At 46.9% G+C, this 27,414-nt stretch overlaps 3 protein-coding genes across 4 annotated transcripts; all 3 read right to left on the reverse strand.

The window, feature by feature from the left end:
- Positions 1 to 1,086: 1,086 nt before the first annotated feature.
- On the reverse strand, positions 1,087 to 2,974 carry nol12 (nucleolar protein 12). The gene is made up of 6 exons (XM_076023602.1): positions 2,801 to 2,974; positions 2,290 to 2,395; positions 2,151 to 2,199; positions 1,904 to 2,049; positions 1,695 to 1,798; positions 1,087 to 1,580 (listed from the first exon to the last, which is right to left on the reverse strand). The coding sequence occupies exons 1-6, from the start codon at positions 2,908 to 2,910 to the stop codon at positions 1,391 to 1,393; spliced, it is 705 nt and encodes a 234-aa protein (XP_075879717.1). The 5' UTR covers positions 2,911 to 2,974; the 3' UTR covers positions 1,087 to 1,390.
- A 758-nt stretch (positions 2,975 to 3,732) lies between these two features.
- On the reverse strand, positions 3,733 to 23,047 carry srebf2 (sterol regulatory element binding transcription factor 2). Its single transcript, XM_076023603.1, has 21 exons — positions 22,700 to 23,047; positions 17,836 to 18,191; positions 16,607 to 16,793; positions 16,375 to 16,529; positions 15,617 to 15,766; positions 15,372 to 15,522; positions 14,934 to 15,082; positions 14,704 to 14,818; positions 14,334 to 14,485; positions 14,003 to 14,207; positions 13,395 to 13,570; positions 12,841 to 13,090; positions 11,693 to 11,856; positions 11,412 to 11,583; positions 10,408 to 10,525; positions 10,067 to 10,176; positions 9,438 to 9,570; positions 8,928 to 9,099; positions 8,001 to 8,201; positions 6,575 to 6,686; positions 3,733 to 6,052 (listed from the first exon to the last, which is right to left on the reverse strand). Exons 1-21 carry the CDS (start codon positions 22,836 to 22,838, stop codon positions 5,835 to 5,837), a joined length of 3,585 nt encoding a protein of 1,194 aa, XP_075879718.1. The 5' UTR covers positions 22,839 to 23,047; the 3' UTR covers positions 3,733 to 5,834.
- Positions 23,048 to 23,708: 661 nt separating this feature from the next.
- LOC142886604 (uncharacterized) lies at positions 23,709 to 27,087 on the reverse strand. Of its 2 annotated transcripts, none has more exons than XM_076023628.1 (2): positions 26,925 to 27,087; positions 23,709 to 26,092 (listed from the first exon to the last, which is right to left on the reverse strand). In XM_076023628.1, the coding sequence occupies exons 1-2, from the start codon at positions 26,932 to 26,934 to the stop codon at positions 24,288 to 24,290; spliced, it is 1,815 nt and encodes a 604-aa protein (XP_075879743.1). In that variant the 5' UTR covers positions 26,935 to 27,087; the 3' UTR covers positions 23,709 to 24,287. The 2 variants fall into 2 exon arrangements, with proteins under 2 accessions (XP_075879743.1, XP_075879742.1); XM_076023627.1 differs by lacking the exon at positions 26,925 to 27,087 and adding an exon at positions 26,271 to 26,861.
- Positions 27,088 to 27,414: the final 327 nt, after the last annotated feature.

Consider the following 27,414-nt stretch of genomic DNA (forward strand, 5'->3'; position numbering starts at 1 on the left):
ACGTGGCGGCAAACATGGATGGAGCGTCTCATATCTCTCTGTTACCGTGCATTTTTACTGGCTGCTGCAATTTTTATGTTATATAAATCTGAATACACTTTATAGAGGATGCTGTTGCAATTCTGTCATGCACCATGCATGATGACAATAAAGGAAATTCTATTCTATTCTAGATGAGGGTATTTTATTACACAATTGCCGCAAGGTGTAGCAATTCATTTATCGTGTTAATCATTATGTTAATTTATCATGTTTGAGAATAGCCTGAGCTCTACAAAAAAAAAAGAGGAGCAGCAGAATCAACAATAACATCAACATTAGAAGCCAATGAAATGCCCAGAAAAATACCATTAAATTGAAATAAGGACATGAGGATTACCTTAGAAAGAGGAGCTGGTTGTCACTCTGACTGCAACACCACAGAATTAAGGCAGCGCGCCCACCAGCCCCCTTCATCGTGACACATGCCTCCTCTCCCCCAAACCGCAAGTCTTGCGGGCATCCCATTGGCTGTTGTGACAAAAGAGGTGAAACTGAAGCGTCCCTCGCCGCCTCGGCGGCGCTCAGTTCACACGACAGGACACCCTGAAGCACACCTGGACCCGGAGCCAATGTGGCAGCCAGCGGCCTTCCTGCCTGCCCACCCACTCCTCAATTGAGCAGATGTATTAAATATCACGGGCTTTAGAAAGCGAAATGGAACTCTATGGCTAGCGACAGCTGGCCCACGCTGGCTCAGGTTAACGTAAATAAATAAACAGTGGCGAGGCGGTGGGGTGTGAAGGGTGTGTGTGTGTGTGTGGGGGGGGGCTTGGGGACAGTGAACGTGCAGTATAACTAAGAAACGAGGTTCTGAGGAGAGCCTCGGTGAGACCTTTAGGCCTTGCGCGCAGGTAGCGCTGAGCTGAGTAAACACAGAGCCACGGGTTGAATTCCGGGTGCCCTTAAGAGGATGTTGACAATACACTCAGGTTTCCTATCAAACAATGACAAGGGGAAAAAAAAAAAAAAATCATGCATGCACGCGCGCACACACACACACACACACACACACACACAATGAGGATGTGGCTGCATCCCCCCTGCTCACTTATCAACAAGATTTATTTTTATTTTTACATAGCATTTATCAAACTACAAAAAGACAAAAATGTTGCACTTGACATGATGCAGCTTCAGAGTTACATAAACACGGAGAGCCGGGTGCTGTGCAAATATTAGCATTTGAGGCGGTGTGACGCCAAACATGCACATCGACAGCGACGTCGAGCTCCTCCCGTTGAGGCTCCGCAGCACAAACACTCCGATAGATTCCTGTTGGTTCACCTTTGGCACTCTGGAATTCCAAGTTGCTTCACAGGTCAAACACAATATGAACTCGAACCCGCCATCAGTTGTCAGAGAATTTATTCCTGGGCCCCGTGTTTCTACGTCTCTGCCACTTGCTGGTCTTCCCGCCCTTCCTTTTGCTCTCGGTGGCACCGTGTCTCCTGTCCGCCGGCCGGCCTCGTCCTTCCTGCTTCCGTTTCCTCTTCCGCTTGCTGGTGAAGGCGCTGAGGGACGCCGTGAGGGAGCGGATCCTGTGTGCAGAAGCAGCAGCGGTGGCGGGATGAGAGAAACGCAAGAGGAAATGCAGCTGGACCGAGAGGAAGCGACGGATGACGAGGCTGAGACACGTCAGAGGGGCGGCTTACTTTTTGTTGGTGACCTGATTCCCGGCTTTTCTCGGCATCGGCGTCATTTTCTCCGGCTGAGGGTCGGCCTCGCCTTTCTCCTTATTCCCGTCCTCCCCTTCAGCCTTGAAGGAATTGAAAAAAACAAACAAAAAAAAACACAGCTTATAACCACAACTGTAATGCTGCTCTCTAAATGAACCATCATTTCAACGGCAAATCCAGCATGCCTGATTGGCTGGAGAGTCGAGGAGGCGGGAATTTGTCAGATCCAGGTCACTGATGGTCGTGACAGTGACAGTGTGGTTGGGGTGGTCGTACTGCACCGACTCCGTCGTGCTGATTATCGCGTCCTCCAGATCATCTTCGTCCTCATCTGCAGTGTGGGTCGTGAGACAAAAGCAATAAGCAAAACACGTGTGTGCAAGTGTTGCTGCAGCAGCAGCAGCAGCAGCAGACTTCCTGTGTTCATCTCACCGAGAGCTTCCTGCCTCTCTTTCAGCATCTTCACATATTCCTTATGCCGCTGAAAGTAAAGTAAACAAGACGCTTGAGGATGTCATCTTCACAGTCGAAGTAACTTTAACCTCTGCACACAGCATGGCTTCCCACTTACTTCTTCTCTGACTCGGATCTGCTCTTCCCGTATTTTCTTGCGGATTTCTGCCACTGCTTTTTTCCTCCTCTCCACCTTTCGCTTGTGAAACCCAGTTAAATAATCCCTGAGACAAAAAAAAGAAGAAGTCAAATCAAACTGTGTGATAGATCAGTTTGAACTTTACTGCATATAACTTACATCAATCTATCTTTCTAAATGTACTTAACGAGGAAATACGTTTTACTTTTAAAAGACAGAATAAGAAACAGAACACAACTAAAATTTGGAAAATATTTTGAGCAACAGACCAGAAAGTTTCGAATGACTTTGGTTTAAAATATTTCTACTTTTAATGTAGGTTCGATAAAATCCATCTCAAACTTTAAAACAAACCTCATAATAATCTGCACCTAGAAATACAGTGCAATGTTTCGCTGGGAGATCACGCTAACCTAAACGATGTTTGTCTACGGCTACCGTGCTAGCTGCACCAGCAATGCGTTACAAAATAAACAGGAAAAATACCTACTGTCTGATTTTGTCGTCAAACGTGACGATACATTTGTTTTCTCTTTTCTTCGAGCCTGGCTTAAACTTTGCGTTCTTGTTGGTCCCATTGTACTTTTTCTTATTTTTCATGTTGTACACGTGAGTTTTGGCAGCACTGCTTCCGACAACTCTTAGAGGTACGTCACTTTGCGTGTGTACGACTGGAAACGCGTGGAACCCGGAACGAAAATGTGGACGTCGGAACGCGTTTGTGGGGCGTACGTTTTTTATGCAACGGACTTCAGCAAAGATGTGTTGCAGAATGACACCCGTGATTGCTAAATTACTGGAAACGATTATTCATCCAAGTGGAACTTAAATAAGTCACTTTGACCCTCAGAATATTCTTTAAAATCAAGTTCGAGGGGTCCACTTTTATTCACGTGTCGAAAAACTAATGACTTTAAACAGGGCCGGCCCAAGCCTCCATGGGGCCCTAAGCAAAATTTGATTTTGGGGCCCTTGTCGGGAGCCGGGGTTACACTTTTTTTTTTTTTTTGTCTTGGCAGGAGGCACCGGTGCAGCGAAGCTTTAGCTACAGAGGCATTAAGAATCACTAGGTCTACATCAGCAGCTGCACTCTGTTGGAAGTGTGTTTTTGTACAATAATATATCTTTGATCATGTAGAAATCGTCATTTATACATGGGGTAAAAAGATAATAATATATTGCTCTTGGGGGCCCCCTAGAGGCCTTGGGGCCCTATACCGTCGCTTACTACGCTTATGCCTTGGGCCGGCTCTGACTTATACCATACAAATACCATATGATTGACACTTATCTGGTTGAACATATTTCTCGTCTTAAATTATAAAAACGTCTTTTCTCCCGAGTTTATCTGTTTCACTCCCAAGTTGAAGATTAATTTTATTTATAAAGTATAATAGTTTTGCCACAGAAAAATCTCACCCATCATATTTGTAACATTTTATTACAAAAACATCAAAATGAACAAAAAAAGAAAACAAAACTCAGCATACAGTAAAGAAAAAAACAGAGAAAAAAAAACAAATGCAACAACAAGAAAAAAAAAAAATCATGTAACATAAATCTAATGACAGTTCATTAGCAAAAACACCTGTCTTCTACCGAATAGTTGAGCATTGCTTTCTTCTTTGCACTTTCACCTTCGTGGAAATGAATCGAGAGAGACAAAACTTGCTGGACTCTGAAAGTCGCTGCAAGTTAATTGCAAAAATATGAGTTCTACAAATAGCTTAAAGCATACTTGTGTGTACTTTTTTTTTTTTTTTTTAAAGTAGAAGAATTAAAGCGCGCACAAGATAAACGCCTAAACTATCTGCCTAATTATTAAAATGTAGGCTTTGTTTCCTTAATAAAATACACAAGTGTATTACCTTAACCTGCTAAGTTCCTGCCACCAGGCTGACTTTAGGGAAAAACAATTCTGGAAAACTTCGGCCCTCCCCTTTTGCAAAAATAAGAATTTAAATTATTACATAACACAGCCATTAAATATGATAATCCGGCTACAGAAACAGGAAAGACAGAAGTGCAGCATCCTGAATAAGTCAACAATTACAAATAAATGACGACGTGACTCGGACAAAGGTCACACAAAACATGGATGAGACAAAATAAAATATTCAGTTTGTTTTTTTTCCTACATTACATCAAGGCCATTTTTCTTGAGAGCTTTACATTGTTAAGAGAGAGTGTGGGGGACTTGCCATCAAAGAAACACAGTTACTTGTATCATCTCCATTTTCACATGACGAAACATTTTACTGAGTGTCTTGCACACATCCTCCAGAACCTAAAATATTTTGTGGATTTTTTTCCATTCATGTTTTTCTGCTGTGAAATTGATTATGGATTCAAAATTCCAAGTCCTTGTGAACGATGATCTTTTTTTTATAAAAAAATCAACGTCAGGTGCAACTCGGTTGATCATTTTTATACTTGTCCTTTGATGCGCTCTCCTCTCAGCTAAATCTTAAGGACTTGTTCAATCTACCTCTGTGCATATAAAACACACAAGTTGCCTTATATACAATCACACTGCAAGTCTGGATCGACTTGTTTCTGCAAAAGCAACTGTCTAGGTGTGTGTGTGTGTGTGTGTGTGTGTGTGTGTGTGTGTGTGTGTGTGCGCGCGCGTGTAGGCGTTTTCCAAAGTTGCCAGGCCAAAACTGGCTGCTTCCCTCTGTCATTTAGATCTGATCATTTGTTCCCTGCATCTTGTGAGCACGTCAGCGCTGGCAGCCTTCACTCGGTCAAACTGCTCAAGCTGCTGCATTCTAACGCAAAACAAAGGCTTTGTTAAAAAAAAAAAAAAAAAAACAGAAAAAAGAAGAAGAAGCTGCTGCCCTGGACCAGAGCATCGATTCAAATCATCGCTTCATTTCAATTCAATATAAGTGACGCGGTGCCTCCGCGTTCTGTTTTGCTCCACTGTGCCGTTCGGCCGTTGCACAGTACATGAGGTAGATAAAAAAGACACTACTGAGCACTGTGCGCTTAAAAGCTAAATGGTAGACCTCAGAGTCCTACGCCCTTAATTAAGCAATTTCACGAGACATTACCCGGTTACTGTAGCGCTCCCACTGCAACGTGCCAATAGTGATTGTACGAATCTGTGTCCTGAAGTTGACCGGCGAATTTCTGCACTGATCCAAATCAGCTGCGAGACGAAGCCGCAGAACGGCTGCTTTTTCCCTTTTAGGCAAGTGAAGCCCGACTGTAATTTGTTCGCGTGTAGCGTGATTTGTTCTGTAGTGGGGTACCGCTACTGTCCAGAAGGTGGTGTGATTGTGCTGCAGCAATAACATCTAAGCATCAAAGAAGCAAACATGAACCCTTAATAGAGGGAGGGAGGGAGGGAGAGATGAGAGGCTGAGTGCTAAAAATTAAAAGGTAGCCGTGAAGAGCGAACCGCCGCTGAGCCGCTAGGAGGGTGGTTGGGTGACAATTACACGTTGTTGGTGTAGGGGGCAGCGTCATTTTACAGCCCTCTCGAGTCCGACGGCAGCTTTACAGAGTCCGTCCCTTCCTCAGGAGGCGGCCATGGTGGTGCCGCCGCTGAGCCGCAGCAGGATCTGCTGACAGTCCTGCAGGGAGCGCCGGTCGCCCACCCGCTCCAGGGTGCGCTTGGCCTCGGCCAGCAGGCGCGCCCGGTGCCCGGGCGGGGTTAGCAGGGGCATGGGAAGGTGGCGGCAGGCCAGGAGGATGGCGTGAGCGCGCTCCCGCTCGCCCAGGACGCACTCGCCCTCTGAAAACAGGCAGGAAGGAGGGAAGTCAACACTTTGACGTTTCATGTAAAAACATTATTATAGGGACTTTTAGAAAATGAATTTGCTAAATTTGGTTGCATATCGCACACTTGATATTCATTCTCTAAAATCACAATCAATTAGACATTCAAGGCAACAAGTCTCAAAGCCATCCCATAATGTGTTTATTACATCGGGACTGATTTTCAGGCGCTAGTAATGTTCTTAGAGCATTGCAGTAGATTATTTCATGCAGAAATGGGCCAATGAATCCAAACTTTTGTGTTATTGTATTTTAGTCTCAGATTATGTGTAGTAACAAAACATAACGTCAGAGTTACAACAGACTTTATGTATATGTCTATATGAACATATACGCCAAACTTTGCACTTGGAACTACTACAAAGTGCAACGCAGGTTTTTTTTTAATTTCATCATAAACTGACAAATCAACTGCGAGCTAGCGGCGGACTGGTCGCTGACCGCGACTGCGCACAGCAAAGGTGCAGCGTGTTCTCACCGGCAGTGTAGGCACTGTGTGTCCTGCGCCGGAGGTTGTGCTCCAGCAGCTGGTGCGTCCTTGTGGGACTGGCGCCGGCCATCAGCCTCACGGTGGTCTCGTGAAGAAACACCTGGCGGACCGAGAAAAAAAACCCCCCAGAGAGATGCATTGTCAGAGAGTATTTCCACTTCCCGTCTCTGCAGCTACTTATAGGAGAGTTTCAGAGTTTAGTCTGTTGAGTTTTTATGACTGTCCAGGATGAAAAAAATAAAAGTCTGAACAGGAACATATTTTGGTTGCAGTTTTTAAAAACAAGGAGCCCATCACACCAAATCTACAAACATGCTGAGCTTTTACTAAAGTCACATCCGGCACACTGCATAATAAACATTAAAATAAATCCACTGTAGTCTGATAAGAAGCATCACAAGCGAGTGTCTCCTAGTGTTAGCGCTCCATAGCTAAAACTCGGCGGCTCACGCGGCGGAGCGAGAAACGACCGGCGGCCGCAGTGACGGTGGCGGTCGTTAAAGACCTCCTGGAGACAATAACCACCACTATGACGACTCTAGTAAACCTCTTCCAGTATGATGGACGAAACGCTTTATTATGAGCGCTATCAGTGGGTCCTGCTGCCCTTTTATTATACACAAACGGCAGATAAATAATTCATGTGGCTGAAACGCTGAGGTTTTATGAATTATTATTACTAGACGGGTTTGTTGCAGCCTCGTAAATGCTTTCCATTTTGAAGCCGATGTGTTTATTTAGTGGCTCCGGGATGGAACAGCTTGGTGTTGGCACGGGTGCGGCGCACCACCGGCGTAGCGTGCAGTGAAGTAAATACACACCCGTGGGTGGGAATTTCGATGGCAACCGTAAAAGCAATCTACACGGAGCCTACAAGCCTATTTGTGTAACTGCCGTCATCGCGGGCGGTTTTGTTCGTTCGGAGGCCCAGTGTGAAAGATTTGGTGGCGTCGAATGGTGAGAATTCATATATTGAAACAGGAAGTTAACTTTAGTATGTAGGCGCACAACAGGGAATCCTTTTATTAGACAATACGTGTTTAAGAGAGAAAGTTTATCTCATAATTAACAAGGCTGGACTCTCAGGCCTAAAGCTGGTTGAAATACTAGTTATTAAAAATCTTAAAATAGCTTGCATTTAATAATAACATCATGTGGACGCATCCTACATGAATGACATTGTGAAAAACACAACAACACTTTGGTGGTGTCACTAAGGCTTCACTGGTTCTCCTGATGGTAGAATCAACCAATGGAATTAGGGGTGGGAATCGCTACGTACCCGACGATTCAATTCCATTCCGATTCAGAGGGCTACGATGCAATTCATCGCGATTAATCGAGAATCGCGATTAACCAATTTTTGTCTGGACTTCCCTACCGGTACCTGATCTGATGGGACCTATGACCTCACCTTGTGCTGAGCCTGTCGGTAGCACTGCGCCAGCTTCCGGAGGGTGCTGAGGTCCCGCTGGAATCCGGCCAGCTGGAATGTGGGAGCGGGGCCGGACTCCCCGTTGCTGCTGCTGCCGCTGCTGCTGCCGCTGCAGCCCCCGCGCTGCCACAGGCTGGTCCTCAGGGTCAGCAGGAGATCGCAGACCAGGAGCTCCACCCCCTGGGATAGTAGAAGAAGAAGAAGAGGAAAAGGTTGATAAAAAATAATGAGAATAATGAGAAGAGGAGACTAAAAGAAAAAAGATCCTTAAGGGTCATACAGGGTGTCTCGAAAAACTTTGACATCATTTTAAAAGCAATTATCTTGAAAAAACTACTGAGTCTAGCTCAATGAAATTGAACAGTTTAGGTGTTGAACATCATAAGTTTATTATGGAAACTTCTCTTTGAGAGTGAACGGCACGGCTCAACCTAAAAACAGAACATTCTGGGAAAATTTGAGCTTATTTCAACGAGAATTGCCAAAATTATTGGCCTGCGAAATGACGTCAACCTTTTTGGGACACCCTGCGTTATCGTGGATGTTGCACGCAACCATCACAATCCAACCACCTCCATTGCGACCCGCGCACCTCCATCAACGCGTGCGGCCGGGAATTATTTTTTCTTTCTCTCTCTCTCTCTCTCTCTTTTTTTTAAAGCGGTGGGTGTGGAGCGGGTGCGTGCAGTTCGGGGAGGCCTCTGTGCTGCACTGCGGACACATTGCACTCAGATTTCAGGATCATGCAATGCAACTACAATGCACCACAGCCACCTCCTGCCACCCACACTGCGCACGCTCTCACACACACACACACACACACACACACACACACACACACACACACACACACACACACACACACACACACACACACACACCCTTGTCCCTCTTGGTCTACTCCACCTTGTTGAGCCAGTTGCCGGGGTGCGTGAATGGCACGGCCACGCTGCAGCGCATGTAGCTGCTGGCCCGCTCGCAGTGGGACAGGCAGGCGGCCGCACCCTCCCCCTTCAGCGGGGACAGACTGGTCTGGACCGCCTTGCAGAGCAGCAGCACGGCCTTGGGCAGCGGGTGGCTGGAAAAGACAAGAGGGCGAGGTGGCACGCAGCTCAGTGTCAGAATCCTCAGAGCTGGACGTTTAAGCGAGATTGGGACGCAGCCAGTGGACAATTATTTTGTCTCATTAGCAAACACACAACAACAAAAAACACTATTTGTTTGTGTGACTCTGAAGCAGACAAACCTTTGGAGACATGCACAACAAATTATTATGTAATTGTTGTAATTAACATGTAATTACAACAATTCGAATTGAGCAGAAAACGTCCAGAATTTTTCCCCCACTGCTGTATACATATAATATAAATATATATTTTTTTTTGCAAAGAGACAACATGACTTGACTCCACTCACTCAAGGGTGTGAAGGGCTCTTGGCATCCGCTCAGCTTCGGCCAGCAGTGACTTGACTGCCGCATCTTCACCCTGCAGCCAGTAGACGGCAGCCTTGAGGACCAGAGCCCACCAGCGACTCACAGGGTCTCTCACTGGATGGCCAGGATGTGGATATTTTGCGGTGGGGGAAAAAAAAAAATAACGGGTAAACACAACGACCCCCCAAAAAAATCCACAGAATTGGCTGTGGTTGTGGGAGTTTAAAGGAAAACCAGCAATGACGCAGTAGTTAATGTAGCCCGACTGTGTCTGATCATATCAGTGGCTTTCCGTGCACAGCGGCTCAGTTTAGAAAACAGAAATTATGAAAACAGAATCTGATTCCCGGCACTTTGAACGCAACCACAATGAATCTCTCTGTGCCCTAAATTGACAATCTAATAACAGCGAGTGAGTTTGTTTCGGAAGCGGTGCTCAGCGAGGGCCGGGACACCAGGTCTATTCATGGTGAAGCAAACAGCGGGTTAATTATCCAGCTCTCCCCACAACCAACATCCAATGTGAGTCATCCGTTTTTTGTTCTTTTTTGTGCGTGTGTGCGTGCGTATGTGTGTGTGGGCAGGGTTGTGAAGTCCGTGCTATTCAAACCTGGTGTGGTGGTGTGATTGGGAGGAGTTGAGAAGGGAGCGCGAGGGGAGGACGAGTCCTCGGTGCAGCTGTTCAATAACTGGAGGAACTCCAGAGCGCTGGAAAACTCCCTGGCGGCCAAACAAAGACAGGAAGAAACAAATTAAAACAAAATAAGTCTATCTATCTATCTATATCTACATTTATATATGTAGATATAGATATATCTATGTATATGTATATGTACACACACACACACACACACACACACACACACACATTTATATATTTATATACATCCCAACTGCATATCACACGAATGCGTGGGAGCGATTTCCGCCGCTTCCTTCCCCGCCTCCTACCCGGAGTTGCTCTTGTGTTTGTCGGCCTTGGAGTCGCCCTGCGGCTGGATGAGGGTGTGCACGGCTCTCTCCAGCAGCTTCCGGCAGAAGCAGCGGTGCAGCTGGGCGATGGGGTCAGCTGGAAGAACATCAAGAAACGCCAGGGAAGGTTTACAAGTGGGCCGTGCGGGAAAAACACACGTTTTTGCGGGAATGCAAACAAACGACGCGGCCAAATGGTTTGTTTGATTTTTGTGAGGCATGTTTGCTGAGCACAACAACAACAACAAAAAAATGCAAAAAACTAACCAGTCACGTGAAGTACGCAAGTCAGTGAATGAACCGAAAACAACTACTTGCATTTCAGTGCTCACCGATATACTGATGCCGTTTCAAACAACTGACTGACTTTTATTTGAGTTGAGTTTGAGTCTGTTCCACTAAGAGCGCCCCCTGCAGGTTTGGAGCACTTCTGTTGTCGTGACTGATTTATGCAGCGTTTTTTTTTTTGTTTTTTTTTTGTTAGCATGTGTTTTCTTATTTTGCAATTGTTGTGTTTTGCATCGCTTCTCTGTTTGCATTTGATGATTACGTTTATGTTTTTTATGTCTTGCAGCGTGTTTTCTTTTTCTGGTTAGCGTCACGATCCCCATTTTGTACCTTGTTTAAAATTTGAACTCGTTTCCATACCTGCAGCTGTTTTTCGGCAACTAAGGCGCATTAGGCAGTTGTATTGTGTTTGGCCCTTGTCGGCCACCGTACCGATACCAATACTGAGTACTTAATATGGGCATTACAGAAAATTATAGAAATACTTTACATTCCTCAGCATGGTTATTTCCACAACATGGGGCGACTGTCGCAAGTTTCATTGCAGTACAAACACAAATGGAACAAAATAGTGATATAAATACATATACAACTAGTAACTAATATATTTCACAAGCCCGAGTAGAGCACTCAACCTCAGTATCGGCACGTCCCTAAAGTAAATGATGAGCCACAGTGGGAGAATTGGCAGCTACCTGGATCTCTCGGCGATGTGTAGACCTCGCCCGCGCTCTCGGAGCGCACCGACCAATCACAGCTCAGGAAGAACTGCCGACCCAGAGGCGTGAAGAGCCAGAGCAGGCCGTCGGGGACGGGTTTGGCGTCCGACTGGTTGGCCACACCTTCGGCGCAGTTCAGCAGGTAGCCCTGGGAGACGGATTCACGACGGCACTGTTATTCAATTGCAGTGTTTCCGAGTCTGACAGTCGTGACGTGTTCGCTGGGCCTTTGCAGAGACGGTGTGAGTGACACTTGCAGGCAGGAAGGAGAGGTGGTGGCCCAGGAGGACGCGCAGGGCCGTCGCCGCGGTGACGTAGATCTCGACGAGCTGGGCGGCCGGCATCTTGGCGCTCTCGCTGAGGTTGACGGCGCTCAGGGACAGAGACAGAGCCCACAGGCTGCTGCGCTGGGGGAGCTTTCCTGCAAGCAGGGACCGAAGGACAAGAACAGATTTAATGTCAAAGTAGCTGCAAACACAGTTCAGTCTCCAGTCAAGACAAGTTAAAAATCTTATTCTTCTGTCTTTCTCAAGGCCGTCTGCCCTGTCTGGCACTGATATGTTGCACATATATTCAGAAATTGTGCATCATTGAAATACAGGAAAAACTAATTTTACCATTTAAAGTTCAGTTCAGTTCAACTTTACGGTCATTACCATGTGCAAGTACAAGGTAACGAAATGCCGTTTAGCATCTAACCAGAAGTGCAATACAATCATTTACAGTTGATATGTGCACAGATCTGCTGCTATGAACATTCTACACAGTTAGATACAATATATGCGTTCCATGGATGGATATAGACTGAATATATGATGAATATAAAGTTTGTGAACATATACAAGTGGAAATACTATACGAATTGTATTATACATATTATACAGATGCAGATTGGGGTGATATGAACAAACTATACCAGAGATATTCAGGACCATGTCAGTTTTTCAGGTGAATGGGAGACATGTACATATCAATAAGTCATCCTAATGATACCGAGAATGTCGTGGCTCTCTCGCGTGTTGCTAGAGTCTGGCATGTTGCTCTCTCCTCGCTCTTGTCTGCACGCTGATCTCATTCTTCCTTTCTCCCTTTGGGGCCTCCACCCCTTCCCTACACCCTGTCCCACCATGGCCCCTGACACGCTGCTGTTATTAGAGGCTTTGTTCCACCTTTTTTTCTGTCCCACTGTTCCATATGTACGTTATGCAAACGGCAGGATTGCAGGTGGATACGTAGCACAGCTATCAAATAGTAGGGGATGAAGTTGGGGAAAGGTTTTCCCTAACAAAGGGACACATGAGGTTTATTTGACACCACACCGGCTTACAACATGTTGCCGTATCGGTTCTACTGGCATTAGCAGACAATGGTGTTGCGCTTTCATTTCTGTTGATCCGCCACAGACCTGTGAGCTGCAGCTGGCTGAGCCGATGGTAGACCAGCGCTGCGTCTCTGGCGCTGGTCCGAGCCTCCTCGCCCTCGTGCTTCCCCCTGACCTGGTGAACCAGCCAGCCCAGGGGCGTGGGCCGGTGCAGGACGTAGCGCACCAGGTTCCAGGAGACAGAGCAGACCAGGTCCAGTCTGGTGGAGGGGAGGGCTCGGGTCAGGACGGACAGGCAGGTCTCCAGGCTGGCCAGGGCCGCCGCGTAGTCCCCCTGCAGGAGACGGGAGACCACATGAGCTCTAGCTGCTTGAACTCTGCTGTTGAGCAGTTCAATATAAAACTCATATTTTAGAGGGACGTTATTTTAGAGCACCTCAGCTTTGAAGAACAATAAAATATAAGTAAAGTATCCATACTTTTACTTAAGTAAGGAATGTGAATACTTTGAGAACCGCGTGACCGTGACAATAAAGCGGCAACATTCAAATCAGCATTAAAAACAAAGCAGGCGAGCCGATCCGGTGCTGAAGCAGACACGCAAAGCGGCAAACATTTCTGAGGCGTGCGCTGCTCACCCTGTAGAGGTGAAGGTCAGCCTGCTTGCGGTGCCTCCAGAAGGAGACGGACTTGGGCGAGTGCAGCGGCGTGACGGGCTCCCACAGGTAGAGCACCCTGACGCAGCCCCAGACCGCGCCCACGCCGCTCAGCACCCACACCATCACCCAGGGCAACAGGCACCGCAGCCAGGAGGCTGCAGCAGAGAGGCGACATTCAAGATTCAAGAACTTTATTAGGCACGGTACATAGATGGTCTTATTGGTCTTGCATATATTTATGTAGGTTCATGTGTGTGTGTGTATGTATGTATGTATGTATGTGTATATTTAGAGAAAGGGGTGAGAGCTAACAAGCTAAAGCTGCTTCTCACTCCTTTTTGAATAGGTCACTTGTTTTGTTTTCATAATTTTACTTCCTTGAATTTTCTTTACATATTATATTAAATTTGGGAATTGTTTAATAGCAGTTAGGAATCCTTGTTCAATTTGCATATTCATTTTTTTTTTTTAAGTGTCAATGCTAGCCACAGCCAGTAATTCTGCAGCAAAGAAAACCAACTTTAAATCTGCTTTTTATGAAAGGTGGCTATTTTAAAGAATTTACACTTTTATTGTTACGTGCTCACCAAAGTCTTGCGTGTGATTGGGGAACCAGACAAGCGTCCTGGACGGGCCGTGGCCCGGGGAGAAGTTGGGGCTCCCCGAGGTCTCGGAGCCCAGCAGGGAGGGCAACGGGTTGAGGGACAGGCAGAAGAAGGTCAGAGCGCACAGGAGCAGCCGGGAGCCGTCCATCACCCCCACGGAGGAGGGGGACTCGGGCTCGCTCTTCAACTGGCAGGGAAACAGTTCAGAGTGATTAGAGGAGCATCTACATTCTCGCAGACGTTCATCGATAATAATTGCGAACAACTGGTCTTGAATCAAAAAAAAATCTTGAATCCGAGCTTTTGCATTTACCTGCTCGTGATCCAGCAGGGGGCTGCCCGGTTCCGAGTCCACGCAGTAGGGGGAGAACTGGGGTGGGGAGCCGGACCCAGAGTCTGAGGCCGGTGGTGACATCATCACCAGTTCCTGCTTCATGTCCACGTCTTCTGGCAGTATCGCTGGTTCTGAGGCGGAGGGGGGGAAGAACGCATTAAAAACAAAACAACACTTCCTGGACATGTGGGATTAATACAGGTGTTTTCTTCTATTCTATTCAGAGGATCGATCAGAAAGGCTTGTTTTGCAGCAGAGCAGAAAAAAAAAGAAAAAAAAGTCCAAAAAAAAAACCTAAACAAAAAACAAACATGGCAGGTGGGAGAAGGAAAAAAAACAAAACACTGACTGTTTTTCTGGTTGGCCATCTTGAGCGTCAGGTTCTCCTGTCGCAGCTTGTGGTTGACCTGCTGCAGGTACTTGATGTAGTCAATGGCTTTCCTCAGCACTCCCGACTTGTGCATCTGCGAAAGGAAGAAGCGAAAGAGAGCGCACGAGGTGAGGACTTTGGTGGGAACCTCGTCGCGACCGAGACCCCTTGCGTGACTTTTGCGGCCAAAGTGCAACACTGTGGCCGACCTTGGCGTCGTTGCCCATGACGAGGTCCCTGAGCTCCACGATCTTGTCGTTGATGGAGGAGCGGTACCGCTTCTCGATGATGTTGTGGGTCGTCCTCTTCTCCCCCTCCTTCACCACGCCGCCCGGCCCCACCATGCCCATGCCTCCGACTAAGGGTGGGGGGAAAAAAAATTGATTCTCAGATTAATCGCGATAACGACATTGCCAATTAAGACCGGAACGTTTAAGGTGACGCACGCAAGACACACAAGGGCGCAGATCCAAACCAACTCATGAGACGAGACACCGACACACACGGCATGTATGTATGTAGATGTATATGTATATCTATCGGGGCTGTAAGTCGATTAAAATATTTTAATCGTGATTAATTGCATTGTAGCCCTCTGAATCGGAATCGAATCGAATCATCAGCTACCTAGTGACTCCCACCCCTACCTCCGACACCGCCACCTCCCGCCATCATCTGGCACTGCTCCACGGCCCGGGCTGGGTGGGTGGAGCCCGGCTGCAGCTGCTTGATGGGCAGCTTGTCCCCTCCTCCCATCATCACGGGCACGGTGGTCAGAATGTTGCTGCTCATCAGCGTCTGCGGGAGGGGAAGAAGCGGCGGGATCACTGCGAGTTTTAAAGACGCGCCGTCGAGTACGAGAACGAGTCGCCAGCTCTAGCTGAGTGCTCACCGGGACTTGCAGGGCCGTGCTCTGGATGGGCGTGGTCAGCGTGGTGATGCCCGTGGGGCTCTGCATGGTAGACAGCACCTGGGTACCGTCGGGCTGCGTCGTCAAAACCAGCGAGTCCGTCTTGAGGATCTGAGGCTGCTGGACCAGGACCTGATGGAAAGACGCTCATTTAATTGGTTTCCGATAATGATATTTCATGACACTGATAATATTTCATAATTTTCATGTCCGTGGTCAGAAGGAAGCAGGAAGAAGAAAAACTTATTTTACCTGAACTTATTCAAAACTGAATTAATTAAACATAATTCAATTTTCCATAACTGTGAAGCACTATCAACAGACATCTTCGTAGTGCCTGAATGGTCTTTGATTATACAACTTTTTGAACTGAAAAACACTTGTTGATTACATAGTTATACAACTTAAATAAACAATATTTCCTCCTGTTATCGTCGTCCAATCGACTTAAAACAAACAACTTTTTTTGTTTCAACTTTTTCTCGAAATACTCTACTTCTCACTTTGTACAAAACTAACAGTGTCTGTAATTCAAATAAGTTTTTCAATTTGACTAACCCGCCCCCTTCATATCCCTCCCTGCCCCTTCCAAAAAAAGAAAAAAAAAATCGGTCTTTGTTTCTGTTTAGATCTACATTACATTTAATTCTTTCTGCACTTCTCTGCACTAAAAACACAGTTGTTGTCATTGTTGAAGGTTGTTGTAGCTCTTTTATAATCATTATTGTGCGTCTGGTTACCTGCTGGACTTGCTGTTGCACTGCGTGGACTGCCGTGGGCGCTGCGGAGAGCGTCTGGATGGTCTGACCGGCCGGGGTGAGGACCCGCTGGTGCTGGATGGCCACCTGCTGGAGCTGCGGCGATGTCATGATGCTCTGCACTTGTGGCTGCAGGACTGTGGACGAGCGGAAGCGTTACGCATTTACATTGCACGGATTCTTATCAACGCGGCGCGCCGACTCGTTCGGTCACCTTGGAAACTGGGCGTGGGGCTCTGGTGGCAGATGACCGGGTTCTGGATCAGGCGGCTGCCGCCCGAGGTGATCATCACGGTCTGGGGAGCCTGCGTCTGGATGGGCAGGGTGGCCTGGCAGTGGGTCTGCACCAGGGTGTGGACTGGGAAGCCCTGGGTCTGCATCGGGATCGGCTGGGTGTGCATCTGTAAACAAGACAAATAACTTTTTCCACAACAAACTTTTCCGGGATGAGACGCTGACAAAGTTTTTTTCCGGAAAAATGTCATGGTACAACAACAACAAAAAAAATACATGTGTTGTTTTTTTTTTCTACAGCTTTCCTCAACCATGCACTGGTGTTTGTCATGATGCTGATTCATCACATAGATCAGTTCCACAGCACCTCTGAGAGACAGCTTGCTCTCTATATCAGGGGTGGGCAAACTTTTAACTGGTGGGGCCCAAAATAGCTTCTAAAATCTGAAAGAGGGGACAGAGCAGCAGCAGATGGAGGGAGTGTTTTGGTGACCCACCTCGTAGGAGGAAAGAAATCACACCATGGGATAAGAAGAAAGGGTGTGCCTTAATGTCTATTAATAAAATGAAAAGAAGCGTTTCAACAAAATATCTGTCTTTGAAGCGTCACAGTACGAGTACTTGCATTTCAGTACTCAACTACGCCAATGCTGAGTACAGAATAAGATGACAGAATTACTTTTTTCTTCTTTTAACTGGTCCACATATGAAATATTTGAACTTTGAATTTATCAGAACGACTGTCACAAGTTTCACTACAGTACAAATACAAACGCAACAACATTTTCAAATATATACATATGCAACTGGTATCGGCGTCATGGTATATTGGCATGTTTTTTACAAGTGCGAGTAGAGTACTCCAACCTGGTATTGGTACTGATACCCAATACTGGTATTGGGAATCGGTGCATCCCTAGAAATTACTCTTAGGACACTGAAATAAATATATAATGAAATACATCTAATTTATGACTGACTTACTTACTATTAATAGAATTTCTTTAAATTTCTTTAAATAAATTTGTTTTCTTCTTTAACAGAATTTCAGGCCGGATCAAAAAGGTTAACGGCCCCTGGGCTGTAGTTTGGCCGCCCCTGCTCTATATGCTGCCTAACATGGCACGCTAGAAATATATTCTGATGACATACAGGGGATAAACTGGTGAAAGCACAGAACAGCTAAAGACCTGTGGCACTAGGTCGTACCTGGATGGCCGGCTGGGCTGCCTGCTGCGGCTGGAGGGGCTGGACCAGCTGCGGGCGCGGCTGGAGGAGTGGTGGGCTGCGGGTGATCTGCACGGCGGTGGGGGAGGGGGTCTGAGCGGGGGTGAGCGGAGGGGTGAGCGGCAGGGACTGAGGGGACAGTGTCCGGGAGGGGGCGAGGCCCACGCCGGGGCTCTGGTAGACCTGCGGGGTGGGCGTGCGCGGGGTCTGAGGGGCTGGAACGGGAGGCCGCGGGGCGGCGGTGGTGGCGGCGCTCTGCATGGAGCCGGCGGCGTTCATCTGGTCCTCGAACAGGTCTGGGAAATCCCCCACCTGGTTGCTGACAAACTGCAGCATCTCTGAAAGCAGAGAGGAACCAAACTATTTTTTAGTTTAGATCCCAAAAAAAGGTCTTGTGGTTTTTTTTCATTTTTAAATTTAACATCATGAAATAGCACTTTTTTAAAAGAAGTTCTGGGACTTGACAAAAAAAAACAGGTTTGAGCACTGTGACGACACTTTAAGATGAACATGTTGCAACAGTCTAAATCCCTCGTCTGGTCCCAGCTTCCTGCTCGGCTACGCCCTCTGCTGCAGCGCCACAATGTGACCACAGGCCCACTGCATCCAAGCGGCCTTGACCAATTCCATCGTCGAAACACCCCGACCGATCTCACTGAGATACGTCGGCGGCTTTATCTACCGACGAGATAAGACCAGCGACGGCAGGATTTCCATGGCCTTGAATTGACGTGAGCGCACGCGGGGGGAAGCAGCTACCGTTAACAACAGCAGAGAGCTGCGTGTCCTTCAGACAATTAGCCTTGAAAACGATGCGAGCAAACAAAACAAACAGTGATTCGCGCGTGTTGGGACACATCGGCAAGTTAATTTTTGATTTCCTTGTTTATTCATTATTTTACTTGAAGAAGGACCGCGAGCATTGCACAAGCCTGCCTGACCGTGCCATCACTAAATACAACACTCCGGTTCAGGATGTTAACAATTAATTGTTTATCGATTAATTGTCGATTAAGAATTTAGTTGATTAAATTAAATGAGTCGCAATTATTTGAACATTCTGTATGCAGGTAGTTACTATCATTATAACAGTGTAGTGGCAGGAAAGAGCAATTCACCTGTAGATACTGTGATGGTCATAATATATCGAGTTACTTTTAAACAACTTTTGTTTTCAGAAAAGTTGGAAATGTGACCCATTAGCAGTCAACTTAAAGCCAGAGGATAAATGTTAAGGGTATTTTTACTGTTCTCTAATGTGAAAATTGGTCACATTGGACCCTCAACATTATTCAAGGGTTAAATAATGTGTTCCTTACACATTTTTCATTGTGAAATTTAGGTTCTCAGGAAAAATTGCCGCTTATCAATTAATTGTTAATCGATCGATAAGGTCAATCAACTAACAATTAATTAATTAATCGATAATTTGCATCAATAACTCTTGTTGATGGTCTTTAAGGCAAAGACAGCAACAAGTTCTGCCTACGAGTCACTGACTGTTAGCCCGCAAAGGCAACGGTTTGATAGAACTAGTGCCTGTGTTCAAACAGGCCCTCTTACTGGAACACTGATTTTTGACCCCAATGACCAAGAGGAAAAAAATCAACGCTCGAATTCTATAGTGAAAGACAGAATAAAGTAAATAAATAAAATATTTTATCCAAGAAAGTCAAGAATCAAGAAAAAAATGAAACATTTGTGCCACAGATGTGGCAGCAAAAGATAGAAACATGACAAAGCTGATTTGGAGGAATCACTAATAAGATGGAAAATAGAAGTTTTGTGCCGTTAATGGCAATGGATTTTGTTGATTTTTCAAACATCTGTTTCATCAGACCCATACAGCACCTTAACCGTCTGTAATCTGACACCATTATAGGTTTTGTTTAAATTCGCACAGAAGCTAAATTGAATCTGGTATTGTATTAAGTTAACGCCATTAACACTGCAACTGTTATGGCTGAAGAACACAAGTCTGTGCGAGCCTTAGTTCTCTCGTGGTCCAATGGGACTTGGACTTCAAAACCCTGGAAGAGGGTCCGCTCAGGGAAAGTTGCCCTGGACGATAAGGGCTCAGCCGTAAAGGGTCAGTAAATGTTCAATCAACGCAGCGTGCAACCTTCAACTTAGACCTACAATTATTACAGGGACAAGACCAGACCAGCAGTCCACTGTCAGTGCACTGCTTTAGGATGCACAAGCTATATTAGAACAATGAGCACATGACAAGCAGAAGAACTTATTACAGAGGAACATCAGCAATGGGAGTCAACATGCAATGGTGTAGGAGGATTACTTCATAATTTCGCTTCATGACAAAATCTGTCAGCATCATAAAGGTGAGGGTAGCTAGATCAAAAACAACAACACTTCAAAATCGCAAATATTATCAAGACAATTTACTACAATCAAAACGACTACAACTAAAGTGATGGTTTGCATGTTCTCCCTGTGTCTGCATGAGTTCTCTCCCAGTTCTCCGGCTTCCACCAAGAGTCCACAAACATGCATGTGAGGCGTATTGGAAACTCCTACTATTTGGCCCGCGGGTGCGATTGCAAGCTGTCTTTCCATTGCAGGTTGTAGAAAACCGAGTGAAAACATATCTCAACGTTTCCAACACAACACTAACAGTGCAGCGTTTCTTTTTCTCAGCAACTTCAGCCGACACATTTTTAGTTTGTGTCACCCTGTTTGCAACCCAACCTTCACGTGCTCTGAAGAACAAAGCAAAAAACGAGAAAAACAAATCAAAAAACACCGACGCCAACGACAGCATTGTTGTCTGCAACTGCATCACTGTTGCCTATAACATGTTAGTAAAGGGACTTTAGAATGGAGAGTCGTTCAAAGATGTTTTTTTTTTTTTTTAAGTATTCAATATAACAAAAAAAAATAAAAATAAAAATAAAAGTCGAGGTTTATAAGAAGCAGAGTTGTCCACTGAATATAGCACACAGAGGACGTGGACCTTTCCACCGGATCTTTTCAACATCATCTCCTCGGCACCTCTCAGTCCATCCACTGTCACTGGTGCGATTGCACACCTCCAACGGGGGTCACGCTGTACACGACCAACAAAACAAAGGAACCTGAGGACCCCTCCCAGAGCCCACAATGAGGAGGGGGGCAGTTTCCTCCGCGACTGGTCACAAAGAAAACAGGTTATATAACCTGACTCGGTTGCTAAGTGAATAATTGGGGAACAAAGAATGTTCTCTGCGAATATAGGCTCAAGTGAATCAGCCTTTACGGAGGCGAGAGAGTCTGTCGATATGTTTTCGACGCCTGCGGACAACTGGCGGGCCACGCAGGCAGGAGCACCCGGACCCATTGTTACCGGCGCCTCGGGTTCGGGTGTGTTATTTGGATTGAGCGACGGTTATATTCAGAAGTTTGAGGGATTGCACATTTGAAAGACGTCGAACGCTCCCTCGCCCACGTGCAATGACGTGCCGCTGTTCTTTATGGTTTATTGCACTGAATGAAAGAGTCAGGCATGGTTAGAACAAAGAGACTTTTAACCATGTGAGGCCACAGCAACCTTGTGAAGAGTGCGGGGAAGCTGGCAGATCACAACCATAACAATCACGAGCGTTTGCCATTGAGTTGCGGAGGGAGTTAAACAAGGCCGAACTCAAGAGGCCTCGAAGTGACTGCCGCCTGCACGTAGACCCCTCGGTTGTCATCTCTTGTTCTCGCACAAAATCTCGACATTCCTCTTTTGACACGCTGACTTGGCGGGATTACATAACTGATGCCAGGGGCAATGCTGTCTCAAGCCTCTTTTTTTTTTTTTTTTTTTCCTCAAGGGGTGCTGCAAGACATTTTTAGACGAGTAGATGAAGGTAATTCTCCTGGATTGTGACTGTGTATCTGATAGAATATTCCGCTGCATATGAGCACGATTGTGATGAAGCCACTAGGGGCCAGGGCCGTGACGGTTCATCTCACTCCAAAACAACACATGCCGCTCCATCAGTCCGGTCTGGTGACTTGGTGCCGGGTGAAATTCCACCCTAATGGAAATCTGGTGAGTCTGCACTGCCACCAAAATCCCCGTCCTTTCACCGCGTGCCAAAAGCTAAAATACGTATTTTGATAACAAGGGACGCTGGAGAAGGGGGGGGGGGGGGTTGCTCAGTGAGCACACAACTAAAGTCAAAAGAACAACAATTACCTTCCACAAGTTGTTGTTCAATACATCTGCAGCGCGCATCAAGACTTCTGATTAAAGATGGCTCGATTCGTGTTGCATCAAAAACAAAGAACCATCACAATTTTATGGTGTGAAAACATACAACTAAGGAGCAACTATTTGTGACACCTTTGACTGGAAATGAACACTCAGACGACCAGTTTGCACCGGGTGATTCACCCACGGACCACAAAATTGGACAAGCTTGGCTTAATTTTGATCGCACTTTGTCTGCTCTCATCTGGGGGAAAATACAACAGTAAACACAACAACAAAAACTTGACCCGGCGCCCCAATTCGGTGCACAAACCACAAACGGAAATTCGAGCTATCCCAAATGATGATAATCAGTCATGGTGATGCTGTTCAGGAAAGTTGGGAACTATGAGCTACACTATGCATGAACTAGATATGAGTGGATTGTCTCTATTTGAGGGATAGGGAGCATTCTTATGTGTGCATTTGAATAGCAAACTCAACGCTTGTGCAGCTTTGACATAAATCCACCCGCAGAGACGTCGGGGGCTGCTTCCGCTCGGCAGGTAAGCGTGGCGTCCGCCGTAGCTGTCAAACTGAGCGGAAGCACCACCGACACCGGCCGGGCAGAGAAAACAACAAGACGCCACAACGGCTCAACCGACTCACCGTCGATATCCCCGAGTGTGAACTCGTCGCCTAATTCCGCCAGAGTCGGGTCCATGTTGTCCACTGTGGAGACGAACTCTCCGCTGTCCATCAGCTCCGTCGGCGCTTCACCTCCCCGGCTGTCACCGGAGGGTTGCATGTGAAAGGCGACGGAGAAAACGCAGGCTGGGTCTTTCGGCGACGCCTCCGAGACGCTTATCTAAACTTTCGCGGTTACTCTTTAACAGAACGGGCGTAGAACAATGGCGGGGCCTCAAAAGAGGCACACTTTCGAGGCGATAATATCAATTACATCGGTTTTCGCTCACGACGGCGCCATCTTGTTTTACGCTTATTACGTCATTCACAAACACAGTCGGTGGCGCTGGGAGCTCCCCGATTGGCCCAGGCGTTACAGTTGTTGTCGTGAGACCAGTGCCTCTCGTCCAATGAGAGGGCCGTACCTACCGTGGTCTGATAGTACGTCAACCATCAGAAGCTCCCGTGTTATTTGAATAACCGCGCCCCCTAGTTTCGTGGTGAAAAGATAAACAGTAAGAATAAGACCCTTGGGGAAGTTTGATGAATAACAAACGCCATTCAGTCATGTCCACAATAAGTATTAAGATGTGCGAACACCATCCAATATTATATTACTGTTGTTAGTTTAAAATTAATCAAGTTTAAAATTAATTATTTTAATTTGACATCGAAGCATTGACAGTCAACATCTCAGTCCAAAGCAAAAGCAGGTAAATACATTAGCAGAAGCTCAAGTTTAGTTAAAGCTGGAGTTGAAAATAGTTGTGTGCATGTGTGTTTCAGTGATAGAAATTCTGTAAATCCTATTTTGACAAAACAAAACAGGGAAGGAGGAAATATCATCTGACAGGGCACGTCCGTAACCACAGACATCTGGTGACACTTCTGAAGAAGACAGCTGAGAACTGCCTGGAGAAGTCCAATACATAATAAAAAGAAAAACTTGGGGGTAAAAAAAAAATAAACTCAGTCATCGATTAAGCACTGGCATGTGGCTTATTTTGTTTATTTCATTGCAACCAAGGAACATCATTGAAACCGTGAATACATTTTGAAAGCAGGTTCTATTACAGACTAGTCATTATCTGTAAAAACACTTGCAAGCATCTGCAACATCTTGTCAAGTTGAATCACTGCAACACAAACAAGACCGTTTAGTGTACATCATGTGTAATTTGAAAGTGCTCTGTGATGTAATCTATTCCCAAATGAGTTTGTTTACATAGAGTCAAGTGAAATTAAATGAAGGGCATTTCACTTAGATCTTTGGAATCCAACACAAACTTCACTCTTATATTTTAGAAAACATTATAAACTCTCTAGTTTATCTTTGTGTGCTTGATATCTCCTACTACAAAACACAGCAATTTACTCAGCTCATGAATTTGCATTTGCAAACATTTGAAGCTATAGTCAGACTGTATTTCTTTTGTTACTCGTTATATCATTCTTTTATTGTTATTTATTGTTACGTTTGTTGTTATTAATTGTAATTCTGCAACAAAATGAAAAAAAAAACAACCTTTATTAGAACCTTTACCCAAAATAATTTTACTGGTACTTGTATTTATTTGTTCCAGTAGATTTCATAGGACTTCTTTTCTGAGTAACTCGTCTCTGTCGTCGCCGTACCGCTTCTCACTTTTTCCTTCACCACCTTCACTACCAGACCGCCAGCCAGGGCGACACCTGCTGCCGCCTTGCCTATCTCAGTCACTGCGGCCAGGATCCTGGTGGTTGCTGCCACCGTGCCCCAGGGGTCGGACACCCCGCTTGCCACTATGCCACCGCTAGGCCCCGTTAACCCGCGCAAGGTGTCGGAGGCCGCGGCCACTGTGGCATTTGTGGCGACTGTGCCACCAGCTAAACTTCCCGCGCCAGCTGCCGCTGCAGACTCGGCCCCGCCAAGGGCTGCCGCGCTCACAGCAGCTCCGTCCAGGGCAGCGGCAAGAGCAGCTCCGGCTCCCACGACGCCTCCGACCCCGGCCGCCGCCGCCACCGCGGTCGCCCCCAGGGCGCCGACCTGCCCCAGGGCATCCAGAGCTCCCTCCCGGGGGCTGGCGGCCTCCGCGCCGGCGACAGCGCCAACCGAGCCGCCCACCACGGCGCCCGTGGCCGCGCCCAGTGCCATGGCCGTCTTCCCGGTGGCCGCGGCCACTATGGCGCCCACAGCTTTGCTGCCTGCTACGGACATTCCGGCGAGCTGACTGGCGGCGAAGCCCACGGAGCTGCCGGCGAGGGACGCGCCCGCCGCGGCAGCCAGGGGTGCTGCTGCCCCCAGCGCCGCCCCAACCGCCATGCCCGTGGCCCCGGCAGCCACCAGGATCTTGATCCTGTCGAGGACCTTGGGCGAGAGGGTGGCCTCCCTTCTCAAGCGAAGCGAGGATGCCCTTCCTGAGCCCCTGCTGCTGCGCCTGCCTCTGAACCTGTCCCTGCATTGTCGAACTCTGTTGGCGAGCATGCTGAGCGGGCTGCCCACAGTCTCCTCTGTCCACCTCTCCACCCTAAAAGCATCTTCTCTTCCCGGCTCCCAACCCCCTACCCCCTCCGCAGACCCCGCATTGCGTCTCCGTCGTTTTGCCATCTGCCCCTCTCCGCCGATGCTAGCTCGCCACTCTTCGCCATCCGCTCGCCCCCGCATCCTCTCCTCCTCCTCCCTGATGGCAGCCTCCGCTTCCGAGAAAATTACGCTGGTGTAAAATCCCCTGCTGGTCTGTTTCGCCATATTTTCCACTTTACGGATCAACCCGTTCACCTGCACAGAGTCACTGGGATCTCTGTTGTTGAATACGTGGTACCTGCCCCCGCACCTCTCAATCAACGCCTGAAGGCCAGGATTAGCCGTCTCCTTGAGGAACTCTGCGATCGCTCTCCCTTCCAAGTCGTCACCTCGGGTAAAAAGGACCAGCGTGTGGCGACGGACGGCCTCTTCACCAAATAATTTCGTCAACTCGCGGACGGCCCCGTCCTCATTTTCTGTGAACCGTCCTATTGGCACCACCAGCAGGAAGGCGTGAGGCCCGGGTGCAGAGAGAGACACGCATTTGGCGATCTCAGTGTGAACCTCTTCCTCACTGAGGCGGGTGTCTCCGAATCCTGGCATATCGACCACCACCACTCTTCTCGTCCTCCTCAGCGCGCCGCCAGCCCTCCCGTCCCCCTGAGCTTCCTCTTCCACGTCCAGCTCAGCCCTCCCGAGCTGGCAAACCTGGGTGACGGAGCTTGCGCTGGCCTGTGACAGGAAGTGTCTACGGCCCAAGATGGTGTTTCCACAGGCGCTTTTGCCGGCTCCAGTCTTCCCGATGAGGACCAGGCGGAGTTCATCACTCCACGTGGTGTCAGAGTCCTGGTCCTCCTTGTCTTCCTCAACGCCTGTTGGCAAAAAGAAGACTTTAATTACACAGGTGGTTTACAGCTACTGAAGCAGACCAGACATACTGATGACGGGCAGGAGTTGTTTTGTATGACAAGAGCCAAAAAGTAAACATTTTATTGAACAACCTGATAAATGCAGCACAACAACAATAATGTACCGAAAAGTAGTACTAACTGGATTTCCTGTCATCTAACCGAGCCAAGCTCGTCTCAGAGCCTGTGTGCAGTGTCATTTGCTCCCGACAACACAAAAGTTAGCAGGCTGGTGGTTACTGCCAGCAAGTGAGGTCATCTCTTGTTCTCGCCCCAAGGAGCGCCAGTGGCAGCTGTCGAGCGATGCATCGCTGCCATCCTCACGATCCACGACACAAGCAGGACGCGTGCATGGAGCAGGAACATTCATCTGAGACATACTTTCATCAATGTTCAGGCTTTTAAACCGGAGAACATTAAAGTCAAACCTCGGTTGGCGCTCTTAAAATACGACTGAAAGAACAACAAAGCTAGAAGCGTTAAAGTCCACGCACACAGCGTTCCGTTTAAAGACGCAACAGCACTTAGCTGCTGTGTAGCAGATGCTGTGTTCACTAACGCTGGTCTTGTGTCACTAAAATATAGTGGGATGAAAGCCGAGTGAAACGTTTATTTCAAAAAATAAAGTCCATGGGCGACTTTCTAATGGTTAGCAAGCAAAGTTAAATCAACAGTAACGGTAGTGAGCGAACCAAAACATTGTCTTTCATCGTTAGCAAGCTATCCTTAGCATGTCGCTAACCCCTGGGGCCGAAACACTAACAGTCACGATATAAATAGGATATAATGATCTTACCCGAATCCATGTCATGAGACTTCGCTTAATTCTCTTCAGAAAACGTCGTTGCTCACAATCTTTCGAAGTCGGTTAGTCGCAGTGCAATGGGTCCGTTGGACTCATTAATTTCAATGTCTCCTATCTGCAACTAAACTTTGAACTTTTTAACTTCTCTAGATTATGGAGGCTGTCTGCCCTCTGCTGGCTGATCTTTACTATTGGGGGGCGTGGCAACGCCGCAGAGGAAAAAAAAAAAATCCCCAAAACAATTCAAATGTGTTTCCCAGGCAATTATTTTATTTTTGACAAACGATTAACACAATCATTTTTTACTTTCCCTTAAATAAACGGTGATTCAACCCCAATTTACAACAATGAGTTTTTAAACAGATGAAAAAGAAATAGCCAAATTAGCCCTAAATCAACTTGGTCTCATCTAAAATATTAAAACAACAACACCCTTGCGATTATAAAACAATAGAAATCAAAATAATTTAAAATAAAATAC

The sequence above is a fragment of the Nelusetta ayraudi genome, unplaced genomic scaffold, assembly GCF_046127955.1.
Source record: "Nelusetta ayraudi isolate G7.1 ecotype Tasmania unplaced genomic scaffold, CSIRO-AGI_Nayr_v1 ptg000016l, whole genome shotgun sequence".
NCBI lineage: Eukaryota > Metazoa > Chordata > Actinopteri > Tetraodontiformes > Monacanthidae > Nelusetta > Nelusetta ayraudi.

Coding starts and splice junctions, on each gene's coding strand:
- nol12 (XM_076023602.1), bottom strand. CDS start 2,910: ATGAAAAATAAGAAAAAGTACAATGGGACCAACAAGAACGCAAAGTTT. Junction 2,396..2,800: donor TTTGACGACAAAATCAGACA/GTAGGTATTTTT, acceptor TTTTTGTCTCAG/GGATTATTTAACTGGGTTTC. Junction 1,799..1,903: donor TCGACTCTCCAGCCAATCAG/GCATGCTGGATT, acceptor AATTCCTTCAAG/GCTGAAGGGGAGGACGGGAA.
- srebf2 (XM_076023603.1), bottom strand. CDS start 22,838: ATGCAACCCTCCGGTGACAGCCGGGGAGGTGAAGCGCCGACGGAGCTG. Junction 15,523..15,616: donor GCACGGCCCTGCAAGTCCCG/GTGAGCACTCAG, acceptor CCCCTCCCGCAG/ACGCTGATGAGCAGCAACAT. Junction 9,571..10,066: donor CAATCACACCACCACACCAG/GTTTGAATAGCA, acceptor CTGGCCATCCAG/TGAGAGACCCTGTGAGTCGC.
- LOC142886604 (XM_076023627.1), bottom strand. CDS start 26,328: ATGACACTGCACACAGGCTCTGAGACGAGCTTGGCTCGGTTAGATGAC. Junction 26,093..26,270: donor GTTAGATGACAGGAAATCCA/GTTAGTACTACT, acceptor TTTTGCCAACAG/GCGTTGAGGAAGACAAGGAG.